General features: G+C 36.1%; 1 protein-coding gene across 1 annotated transcript in view; it reads right to left on the bottom strand.

The window, feature by feature from the left end:
* The window catches only part of PDE3B (phosphodiesterase 3B), a 136,223-nt gene that overhangs the window by 40,754 nt on the left and 82,152 nt on the right, over nt 1–13,317 (bottom strand). Inside the window, exons 2-4 of the mRNA XM_019754484.2 lie at nt 8,472–8,522; nt 3,524–3,772; nt 861–1,003 (exon numbers count right to left, since the gene is read on the bottom strand). Coding sequence (XP_019610043.2) covers nt 861–1,003; nt 3,524–3,772; nt 8,472–8,522 — 443 coding nt within the window. The remainder of the gene's footprint in view (nt 1–860; nt 1,004–3,523; nt 3,773–8,471; nt 8,523–13,317) is intronic.

Here is a 13,317-nt window from a genome sequence, read left to right as displayed (position 1 = left end):
TTAATAAAAAAGAGTCCATCTATTTGAATGTATTACAGAAGATTCAAATTACTAAATTACAAAAGAATCTGGAAAATTATAATTATCTGATATTTCTTATATATAAATGCGAACATAAATTTTAACAGATAAATAGCTATGATCTAATCCTGCCACCTAGTGTTTCAAATGTGTAACTACATGGCTCGAGCTAAACAAAGTACAACACATGCTCCGTAATAACAGTGGTTTAACAAGAAATGTATGCTAATTCCAGGTTTATTAATATAGTTAGATAACTGACTAACTAGAAGCTTATAATTCACAAAAAGGATCACTATCTCTCCTGGCTTTTAAAAGACAAAGTAGTGAATCTTTTGTTATCAGGGTAAATGGGTATATTCATATTCAGAAGATTTCAGCTCTGGCATTTTCCCTGCTTCATTTAGTTGTAGCTACTGATGGTTTTCATAGATACCTAACATCTGAGACGAATCCTGAGCACATGCTTCTCCTTTCACAAGTCAGTAACGCTGTTGACCTACCTTGGATGATATGCATGGACTGGTGACTGCTCCTGCAATGGCCACTTCTACCAATTTAAAAGGTTTTTCCATACCCTGTCCTAAACTGATCCTAGCTTCCTTCAACGGCCTCCCTGATTCGTGTTCTAAGGCCCCAGCATGCTTTGTACCTCACTTACCTACGTCTTGGGAGAAGACACGTTACCTTCTTTTTAAGAATCAGTGTCTCTGTTACCATATTACTACTACTCATGCTGTCCTGTACGTAAAATAGTTCCACTGTTCCTTTCTGCTTTTAGAACTATTTCAAACTGTGTATCACATTCAGGTTTCTTTAAACGGCTCTGGGGATTTTACCTCGAAATGCCAAATTCCTGGTGAGGCCTTCTGCCATTACTGCGTTCCCACCTGGAAGGAGAATGGTCAGTAGGTGGCAGACTTGAAGTTCCTGAGCTCCTCCTCAGCTGTGGGGTTGGTAAACTGTTCCTGCTGTTTAGTCCCTGTGGAATAATTTAACAATGGTTAAAATCGTCACCCTTTAATATGCTGTATATATATTATTAAAGATGGCATTAAATCTATCAATACAAAGTATATTTTTAACACGTACAGGAGAAACAGGACATTTTATTCTGAAAATGTCAATTTTACTCCAAACTCCACATTCTATACTGTTTTCTACTTATCTTTCTCCTACTGAAAAAATTATTTCTGAACTCCCTACAATGTAACTAGATTTTTGTTCTTTTGCACATTTTACTCCTAGTTTTATAAGAAATAAACTACTGACAATTTAAAAAGTAGATAATGAAAGATTTACCATAGGATCAGGGACTATCAGCCCTACATCCTGAACTTTTTATATTTTCAGTACAGTGTTACTTTACATAGAGGTTACTCTGGAGAAACTGCAGGACTTGGAGGCACTTTTTGAATTAATGATTAAATTAAATCCAGAACACCTTTAGCATTCTATTTTTAACCTCTGTGAATAGGTGTTTTACTGAAATTTATAGAAAACAGTATTTGCTTCTTATGAACTCCCCCTATCAACAGACATTGAAACCATCTCAGAAAGATAAATATCTCGTATATTTCAGTTTTCCCAAGGATGTGATTTTGTAAAGATTCACGGCTACTTGGACTTAGAGTGAAAAAGTTTGTGGGTTTTTTTTTATGTAACAATCCTTTCTGGCTATAATTTAGGGCCACATAATCTCTCTTCGTTCTAAACACATACCGTGTTTCCCCAAAAATAAGACCAGGTCTTACATTAATTTTTGCTCCAAAAGACACATTACGGCTTATGTTCAGGGGATGTCCTCCCAAAAAATCATGCTAGGGCTTATTTTCCATTTAGGTCTTATTTTCGGGGAAACATGGTACATTTTACATTAAATTATCTGTTCAAACTCCCTTTTCCTTACTAATTATTTTTTCATAAATGCTGTTGTTCTTTTCTGAAGTATCATTAGGCTTCTTATGTATTCTTTTCCAAAAACAGAGACAAATTAGATACGAAATTCAAATAAGAAGTTTAAAGAACACTAAGAAATAAGGGTTATTTCCTGGTTCTTAGTTGACTTACGTCTATCAGTGGATTCTAGTACTAAAAATAAGTCTGATTAATTAGAATGTTCAGGAAATGAAGTGTGTAGACATCCTGTTTAATATTGTTTAAAATGTTTCTAAAATGTACTAGTATACTTTTCTACACAGTAAACATAGGATCAATAATACTATCAATGATTTTTATGATTCATATTTTTAAGAATTAACTATTTTTAAAAATTATTGTCTAAACATCAAATGTCAATGGAAAACACAAAGGAAGAGCAATATATCAAGTGAAACTAACTCAGGAATACATTAATTATTTTTTTGGTGAATTTATTGCTACCTTTATTTGATGCTTGTGATTAACCTCTTTCTCATAGGCAGGGTCCTGAAAAACAGCCATATAACTAAGTACGGTTGTTAATTGGTTTTTGACTAATGCAGGTGCTACTGTATATACTTTTCAAAAATAAAAGCATCACAAAACTACCTATGATCTAGATTTGTGATCAATAATTATCAAATTTTTGCCCTAATCATGCTTGTTTAATTTTTCAGCATTTCTATACCCGCTGAGAACAAACTGAAATTAACTGATGATCAGAATCCCTCCAAAAACTACATTTAACTTTTTCTAAGTTCTATATACACTATTATGAGTGAACTAAATGAACTAATTTGAATTGTATCTTTTCTTCATTAGTTTCTTTACCTATAGAATAAACTAGAATAATCTCCAAAATGTTTTTATTTTTAAAGTTTTATGATTTTAGCCATTGATAAAGATATTATAGTTAAATAAAACAATTAAAAGCACTCTGGACAAGCATAATATATGTCTATTTAGAACATTATTATTTTCTAAAGGAAATCCTATTTTGAAGCGTTGATATTTAAAGAGAAATTAATCCCATATCTAATGATGGAAAAAGGAATGCCTATTGGGCTATAGCAATCTCCAGAAGGTAAAAGGGGAGAGGAGACGGGGGCGGAAGGAGTAAGAGTTCCAGAAAAAGTGAAAATCAATTTAAAATACATAATGCTATGTAATTCATAAAATGAACATTATAATGATCATTTCTTCTTGGTTCAACAAGAACAATTCCTGTATTCTAAAGAAAAAAACTTATTATATGATTTGACTCCTAGTTTGTTGTACAAGCCTGTAACTAAATTTGCTTGTTGTTCTCTACTTCTTAAAAACAAAACCAACAACAATAAATAGTTGTTACTGATGCAGTTATAACTGCTAATTACAGCAATGTCATTTAGGATAAAAACTGAATACTCGTTTTAAATTATCTGAGATTGTAACTACCTCTAAAGCCCTAGCAGGTCACTATATTGTAAAAGAAGCTGATCCTTTAAAAAGAAATTCTAGTTTATCTAAGATTTAAAAGAGCAGTTTAAATTTGAAAATATCAAATGTGAGAAATAGGGCTGGCTGATTACTGTATTTTGACCTTGTGAAGTTTGCGATCTCCTTTCTCAGCCGGGTCCTCTACTTCCAAGTAGGGGTAAAATCCAGGAAACGGTGTGAGACGATTCATCTTTGGTCTACAGGAACCCGAGAAAGCACCCATCAAGCTACTGATACTCCGTAGTGAAGAAATGACTTGTGGGGGGAGGGTTGGATCAATCAGAAGATCTGACACCATATTGCGAGCCTCATTTAGCACTGAGAGATCAACTCCACTTCCACCTCCAGAATTCTAGAAAAGGAAGGAAAAAAAAAGTAAAATTATATATTTGTTACACAGAAAATTCAAACTTACTCTGTTTTAAATCAAGGTCTATGTAACAATATCTAAGTAATTGAATCCTATTAAATATTAATTTTCATTTATTTGGACATAACATAAATGATATAACAAATAGTATAATTCTCACTTTTGATGTTGACATATGTAGCAGATAGTGTGAATTTTCATTTTTTCTATATTTATCATTACTTTATCATATTTAACAGTATTCATTACTGACTTTGTATCTACCATAAACTAAATTTGTTTCTATTTTGAAATCTGTAATTTCTACGTTTCATTAATTTATTGATGATTCCTTTTTCTTTGTATCAAAATTTCTTTTAAACACATACAGCATTTCCTTCATTTACCTTACTCACTTAAGAGGCAGTCTAACATAATGACAGGCTTTGTTGCAAAGTTATGAGCTTGAAATTTAGACTTTCAACCCTAACTACGGTGGTATGTGACTTTGAGCAATCATTTAACATTTGAACCTTTTAGTTTCTTCACTGTAAAATCTGGATAACAGCACCTACCTCATTAAGGACTGATGCGAGAATTAAATCTGATAACACATGTAATGCACATAAAGCAATGTGTGATGCATATATTTATAGTGCAATATGTAACAGTGTTACAGTTAATATTATAGAAAATGATGAGATAAAAATACAGGAAAAATAGTATCAGAGTTCAAAGGAAATATTTGAAACTTTGAACTGAATGGTTAACAAAAACTTCAGGCCAGGCCCCCAAAATGGGTAGAAAATATATTTTTAAATTTTAAAATAAACATGTCATTCATGTATACACATGATATGATTTTTAAGTTTTGAAAATATTGTGTTCAACTCAATTACCCAAAGAAATAAGTGCACTGATAATCAGAACAGTGAATTAAATGTTACTTTTGCTTTACTGTACCTTGAATTTACATTTGAGTGTGTTTGGAATTCATAATTATTCATAGCACTTCATGATTTCACCATAAAACTGTTTATTAAGTATCCTCCACACATTTTAGAATTGAAAAATATTATGAAAGTTAGACCACTAATTAGCTAAATATGTCTTTGCTCTTTGTGAAATTCTTTATTCTTCCACTTGTGAACTATTATTTTGTATTAGTTTTCATTTTAAAACATTCCCCATTATTGGGGCATAGCCCAGCTATTTCTAGGTTTATAAACAAATATCTCTACATATCACTGTAGATAATTAAGCATACTTCTGGTAAATAGCTTCCAATCATTTGAATTACTGAGCCAAAGTAAATGAACATGTGAAAATTTGATCATTACTATAAACCTGCTCTCACATAGGTTGGTCAAATCTATACTTCCATGAATTATATATAATAGCATCTATTTTCCTTCATCCAAATGAGAAATCTGCTGTTATTTGAGTTGGTGTTCCCCTATAGGTAAAGTGTCATTTCTCTCTGGCTGCTTTCACCTTGTGTTTAGTTTGCAAACGTTTAATAATGGCATGTCTTGAGTAGGTTTTTTCAGGGGAGGTTGGTTCTGTTTGGTACACACTTAGCTCTTTGAATTTGCAGAATTATGTCTTTTGCAAAATTTGGGAAGCTTTCAGCCATTATTTCTTCAAATACTCTTTTAAACCGACTCACTTTCTGCCCTCCTTCTCAGACACTGATGGTATGAATGTTGGATCTTTTGTTATTGTCACTCAGGTCCCTATGGCTCTGTTCATTTGTTTCTTTGTATTTTCTCTGTTGTTTAAGCTGGGTAAATTCTATTGCTCTATATTCAAATTCACAGATTCTATCTATTCTCTGTCATCTCCACTCTACTGTTGAGCCCATTCAGCAAGTTTTTAACTTCCATTAGCGTATTTTTCAGTTTCAAAATTTCCATTTGTTTCTTTTTTTATAACTTCTATTTCTTTGCTGAGTTTTTTCATGTCGTTAATTTGTTTCAAGAGACTTTATAATTGATTGTTACATTTTTATGATGGCTGCTTTAAATTTCTTTCTCAGATAATTCCAAATCTGATTCATCTTGGTGGTAACATTGTCTTTTCTCATTCAAGTTGTGATTTTCCTGGTTCTTGGTATGACAGGTGATTTTTAAATTTTATCATCAGCATTTGGGCTATTACGCTAGAAGATTCTGGTCCTATTTAAATTTTCTGTATCTCCTTGTTTAGATTGAGCACATAGGTCCTAGTCTATTTTTCCAGGCTGTGTTCTAATGACAATTTAATTTTCAGACATTCACATTGGTATTTCAGTTGCCTGGATTTTTTTTCCCTCCTGGTGCCACTAGGGTTCCCACTGGTACCTCTATTGGTGGGGGGCAGTGGGAGGAAGGAGGGAGAACTTCCTCAGGTTGGGCCACCTGGTACCTCCAGGTGGAAAAGGGAGTCTCCAGGCCACAGGGACAAGGAGCACTTTCTGGATTAAGCATTTGTTGTAGTGGTGTCCCCTGTGCTGGTCCCCTGGCCACTGAGTGTCTCTCACTGGGGGACGGGGTCTCATGCCCAGCAGGGAATGAGAGTAGTCATGTACCTCATAACGATGTTTCAATCAACGATGAACCGCATATACAATGGCGGTATACAATATAGGCTATATCATCTAGGTTTGGGTAAATCCACTCTGATTTTTGTGCAGTGACAAAGTCGCCTAACAATGCCCCTTTCAGAATATATTCCCGCTGTTCAGTGGTGCATGACTGTACTTCCCTTGGCCACTTATTGTCAGTGGAGTTCCTGATGAATTCTCCCTCGCTGGAGCCACCAGACTCACTTGGTATTGCCAGCAGGATACGCATTCAATCTCAGGGAAGAAATGAGCCTGCCTGCATCACATTCTAATAGGTTGAGAGTCAAGGCCTGGGTCACCTTTTGCTGTGCGATGGATGTTGTTCCTCCATTACTGGGGTCCCTGAACTACTCCACCCTCCCTCCTCTTTCCAAGTTTCAGAATTCTCCTTTGGTTGCCTCATGCATTATTCCTAGAGTTCCTAGCTGTACTTAGCACAGAGAAGCAGGGAGAATTAAAACTGATAATACATGCAGAGTACATAAAACAATGTATAGTTTATGTAGGTAAAGTGCAATAAATAACGTTATGGAAAGTGGTCAAAGATAAAATTGTATCAGAGTTCAAAGGAGATATAAATAACATTAATCTGAATAGTTAACAGAAACTTTATGGAAGGGGTAGCATTTAAACTGAGCATTGGTAGGACTTTATTTATAAAGATTAGGGGGAAATGATATTTTACATTAAAAGTAAACAAAAACTTATTTGGGGGCTCATTCTTCAAGAAGAAGTATAAGTAAAGGTATAAAAGTGGTAAAATAGCATTGTACAGGGAACATAAAAATTCTATACCGATTCATGACTGAAAAGGGAGGAAAGTCCTTAGTACACCAGGATTAGAATGAAACTTCCTTCATCTGATAAAGGGTTTACCTACAGAAAACTTCAGTGATATTTTCCTCAAAAAACATCATGATAAGCCACAGATGGAAATACTGGCATAATATACATACATGTATATATTCAGGTCCAAAATTAATAAAGAATTCCTACTGATTGCTAAGTAAAAGGTAGATAATCAGTAGAAAAATGGTCAAAAGACCTGACTAGAGGATATCTGGGTAGCCAATTAACACATGAAAACATCATCAACCTGATGAGTTATCGGTGAAATGTAAATATTAAAACCACAATGAGATACTATTCCACAACTACCAGAATGATTTAAAACAGATATTACCAAGTGTTGGCAAGGACGTGGAGCAACTTTAACTCTCCTATGCTGCTGGTGGTTGGGTACCAATTGATACAACTCCTTTGGAAAATTCCCTGGTGCCATCTCCTAAAACTGAACATAGGCGTGCATCCTGTGACCCAGCAATCCACTCTAAGATATATACCCAACAAAAGACATCAAGGGTGTCCCAGCAGCATTACTTTCAATAGCCAAAAAAACTGAAAATGAATGTCCATCTACTGTAGAATGGATGAATACAGTGTAATATATTCATTTAATGAAATACTAAATAGAATAACAATGAATGAATTGCTGTTATGTGCAATAATATACTAATCTCACAGGTAAAATTTTGAAAGAAGCAAAATAGAAAAATACATATAAGTTTATAAATAAGCTAAACTAATTGCTTGAAGTAGGAGAGATTATCTTTAGAGATATAAGTAACAACTAGAATGGTCTTGAAATGAGGCTTCTGGGATGCTGGTAGTATGTTGTTTCTTGATATGGGTATGTTTAGTCTGTGAAAATTCATTGAGCTGTGAACTTTTCTGTATGTATAGTTCAGTAAAAAGTTTACCAAAACCTGTAAGCAGACTGTTTTTGCTTCCCCAACAAAATATTTTGCCAATTGCCTTGCTTTTTGTCATATATGGCCTTTAATCTTTTCCCCCCCTGTGTGGATCAGTTGCTCTCAATTAAGGGGAAAAAATCTCCTGCTTAATATAGAAATATGTTTGGTGTCTTATCATTTTCTTTTTCCTTACAATTAATTTTTTTTTTAATCTACCTAAGTGAAAGTTCTGGTTATTTTAGCTCAGGTTAAAGAAAATCTTATAACAGCAATCTTGTGAATGTAACTTTAATTTAAATGTCAAGTTTCATTACAGATACTATTAGTGATATCACATATTTACCTGGTAATGAGGTTTATACCATTGCTTTAAGTCCCAATCCCAAAGAATCATCTGAAAAAAAATAAAATTCACTTAGTTACAAATCAGAAGTATATAAACAAATATATGTAAAAACAAAATGGAGCCATCTATATTACAGATATCTAAAATAGTTTAAAGTTTGAGAGAGAAACTGAGAAGGTGAGAATAAAAATGATCTCTATACAGAATATTTTATTAATTATGCAATTTGTGATTGAAAATAAAAGGAAAGTCATAATAAAGTCACTAAAATAAGCTATATTAACTTTCAAAATATCTATCACCACAAAAAGGGAAACATAAATCCAAAATCACACCTAGTCACTAAAAACAAACAAGAAAAATGATAAATCATCACTCTTCTCACCCTCTACAAAAGATTTTCAACCAGTGTCAGTGGGCGATGCTGTTTCGTTACCAGTAAGGCTCTTCTGTCGAAGACAGTTTAAAAAGCTTGTCCTTGTGGTTAGATTAAGTATAAAGGAAGAGAGCATAAAAAGCAACACACAACCCTTTTGATAATCAGTGATGGTCTTGGTATTTGTTTCCTTTATACAATGGTAACTTCTTAGTCCCAGACTAGTTTTTTCCTGCCCCTCTCTTCCTAGCATGCTTTCTGGCTACTTCCTCATCCAATAGTCACTATGATCAAGGAGATAAAATTACCTTTAATTTAGCAAACTATAATCGCTACCTATCATTAATCCTAAATATCTTTTAAATTTACTTAGTTAATAAAAAGGTCTCCTTCTGCCTAAATAATTGATTATAATTGTGATTTTCTCTAGAAACCCTAGTCTTGAATATAAGCCTAGTTAATTTATAATGGAATCACATAATTTCTATATACTGAACTGTTTGTGTTATTTCTTGTCCTTGGTCTCCAGTCTTCTTGGTTGCAAAAGATCTTAAGGTGTTATCTACTCTATCTTTATTGGTCCAATATTTTATCAGAAGTTGGCAGATTCAAGACGTGGGAACTAAAATGTCCTTCGATAGATGAATGGATAAAGAAGTTGTGGTATATATACACAATGGAATACTATTCGGCAGTAAGAAAAGATGAAATAGGACCATTTGTGACAACATGGATGGATCTTGAGATTATAATGCTAAGCGAAGTAAGTCAGACAGAAAAAGCAGAGAACCATATGATTTCACAGATATGTGGTATATGAACCAAAAACAACAAAAGAACAAGACAAAACAATGAGAAACAAACACTCATAGACACAGACAATAGTTTAGTGGTTACCAGAGGGTAAAGGGGGGCGGGGGGTGGTAGATGAGGGTAAAAGGGATCAAATATATGGTGATGGAAGGAGAACTGACCCTGGGTGGTGAACACACAATGGGATTTATAGATGATGTATTACAGAATTGTACACCTGAAATCTATGTAACTTTACTAACAGTTGTCACCTCAATAAACTTTTTTTTTAAATTTATTGGGGTGACAATTGTTAGTAAAATTACATAGATTTCAGGTGTACAATTCTGTATTACATCATCTATAAATCCCATTGTGTGTTCACCACAATAAATTTTAATTTAAAAAAAAAAAGAAGAAGAAGTTGGCAGATTTGTTTTTTTCTGTGAAGGGACAGGTAATAAATATTTTAGGCTTTACAAACCACATCATGTCTTTGTGGCATAAACTTTATTTTTCATTTTTGTTTTATAAACATTTAAAATACAAAAAAAAACATTCTTAGCTTTAGGGCCAAAGACAAGCTGTTGGCAGGACTTGGTCCGTGAGCTGTAGCTTGCTGGGCCCTTGTTAGGTAATACATCCACGCTTAATCACTTGAAAAATTGTCAGTTGTTGTTATCACCATCTGGTCAACATCTTTGCAGCTCATCTCTTGCCAGTGAAGAGAAACTTATTCTTTCCCAAAGAAATCCAGACATACTACAACCACTTACAAAATTCATGGACTAGTACCCACAAAACGGTTGTTGTATAACTGCATACAAAGTACATCATCTATATTAATGTAGACTCATTCAATGTATGCAGTACTTTACATGGCCCTAAGTCTTATCCTGATAGAATTATTTCAGGTTGTGACTTAATCAGCATATATTCTAGATTCCAGACACATTAATTAATGCAGTTTAAGATGTTGGTAACTTCCTAAAAGCACTCACATTAAGATTAACATTACCTAAAACGCCTAAGTTTCTTTTACACAGCAGCTCATTCTTACTTGAAATCACTTTCTCTAGGATCAAAATTACATTGACCAAAGAGCAGCAGGTCTTTGTCTGAAATCACGTGCATATTAGGAACAACAGACACATACAGTGAAAGCCACAAATTGGTGGTAGACTGCCTTCTGTGTAAAATAGGATATAAGGTATGGAAATACATTTTTTAAAAGAATTAGAGTAAAGCAGTTTTGTTATAAACTAAGGATGGTTATCTTTGAATGAGTAAGAGACAAATTAAGGGGGACTAGGAAAGTTGTAGAAGGTTTGCGGAAAAGGAATCCTGAGAAAGGAAATTTTATATGTGGTTAAGCTGAGTAAGACTGTCATAAATCTCATCAAGTAAGCGAATTCAAAACATCAAAAGTAAATTAGTGCAAACTTAGAGGTTGGTTTCGCTTTTAAAAATACTTGCTATTTTATTATGGGGAATGGTCTAACTCAGCCCCCCAATGCACAGTTGATCAAGGTTTGACCGCTATACGACCTTCCTAGGGTGGTGATAAAGAGCAGTCCACCATTCTGCTCCATGGCGGCAAGCATGAACATGGTTACAAGACATCATAGCCCTTAAAGAAAGCCCGCCACTTTTAAAAAGCCCGCCTTTCCAGGCGCGCCCGCTTTGTCTCCAGCTTATAAAAGTGGCCAAACAGTGGCAGCTGAGTCAGCTCGGAGGACCTTCCTCTCCTATGTGATACCTCCCTTGTGCTGGAGCATAAGCTTAGTACAATTCGTCTGGAAATTTCCCCGGGGTTTCCTCTCGATGTTTATCTTGGGAAACCCTAGAACCTCAACGCTGGTATCCCTACCACTGATCCACGTTGGATACAAACGATGTTGATCAGCCCAAGCCGGAACATTACAAGAGCTGCATTCTGGTTGGGTGAAGGCAGGGAGAACCCAAACAAAAAAGTTGTAATAAGCTTCAGCAGCGTCCAGATGAAAACTCGTCTGAATTCCTAGATTGTATCTTTGAGGCTTATGGCCGATATACTGATGTGGACCCAGAGGCCCCTGAAAGTTTAAAGGTCTCATGAACATGACTTACTGGGCAGAGTGCCCCTGATACCCAAAGAAAGCTTCAAAAGGTTGAGGGTGCCTCTGGCATGCCTAGGTCCCAGCTGATGGAGATTGCCTGTAAGGTTTTCAATAGCAGAGAACAGGCCTGGTAAAAACAGGTAAAAATGACGAAAGATGAAGCAACAGGCTGATTTGCTGGCTGCGGCTCTGACCACCAGAGGGCGTCAGGAAACAACCAATAAGGTAAGGCCCCCTGAAAACAAGGGACCTGCCCCCAAAGCTGGCCCTAAACAGTGTGCTTACTACCAGCAAGAGGGTCATTGGACAAAAGAATGTAAAGAGTAAACAAAGAACAGGACAAAGAGAAATGAGAAGCATCACAGATGCCCCAATTAACCCAGAGTGACCAGGAGTAACAGGGCCCAGGGGCTCCGATCAACTCCACTGGCTCCTTCAACATCACCGTCGTGGAACCCCGGTCACTCTAACGGTGGGAAAGAAATTAAAAAACTTTTTGATCCACACTGAAGCCACATATTCTGTATTAAATACTAGGTTGACTAAACTCTCCTCCGAAACAATGCTCAGGACTGCAGTGTGACGGGCGTCACTACAAAAGCCATTTCTCTGGCCATTAGATTGCCAGATGGGAAGAACAAACCTTTAACATCGCTTCTTGGTGTACGTCGGAATGCCCAGTGCCACTTTTAGGACGGGACTTAGCGACTATACTAAATGCCACAATCCCTTTGCCCCCGCCATATCAGCATTAAGGTACCTCGGGAAGAAGCTTGTGCTTCACGGCAGCATTACTGGCTTTAGCCCAGAAAGAACTTCTGGCTGAGGTCCCCAAAGAAATCCTGCAAGAAGTAAGTCTGGAAGTATGGACAAAGGGCAGGCCTCGGAAGGTAAGAACCGCAACCCTCATCCAAATATGATTGTGGGCAGGTGTAACCGTCCCTCCTCTAAAACAATACCCTGTACAAGACTACCGGTCCTTCAGCCCGGAGGCCGAACTACTGGCCCTGACCTGAGCCTTGCACCTGGGAAAAGGTAAGAGAGTCAACGTCTACCCCGACTGCAAACAGGCATTTACTGTGGTACACGTTCACAGGGCTATTTGAAAGGAAAGAGGGCTCTTAACATCAGGAGGTAAAGAAATTAAACATACCCAAGAGATATTAAATCTCCTAAAAGCAGTAATGGAATCTGAGGAGGTTACCGTTATGCATTGTCCAGGCCACCAGAAGGCAGAGAGCTTAATCTCCCAAGGGAACCATAAAGCAGATCAGGCTTCCACACTGGCCGCCTGAACAAAAACCCCGGCATCCCTGAGGGCAGCTCTTATTCGACACAGACTGAAAACTGGCCCAGCCTGCAAATTTTTGAGAGGACCCAGAAAGAGCAAAGGAGTAGGGCTTCACCACACTCCAGAAAGATGCAGAGATAAGCAATGAAGAGGGAATCCTGATTCCTCAACACCTAATGGAAGAGTCAATTCTATCCACCAGAGCAGTCATTATGGACAGGATGCCACACTCCAATAGATACAAAAATATATTACTGAGCCACATATGCAGAGGACTATTCAAAA

Source organism: Rhinolophus sinicus, linkage group LG06, assembly GCF_036562045.2.
Source record: "Rhinolophus sinicus isolate RSC01 linkage group LG06, ASM3656204v1, whole genome shotgun sequence".
NCBI classification, from domain to species: Eukaryota; Metazoa; Chordata; class Mammalia; order Chiroptera; family Rhinolophidae; genus Rhinolophus; species Rhinolophus sinicus.
Note: the sequence above shows the minus strand (reverse complement) of the source record. Positions and strands in the feature narration are given on the sequence as shown.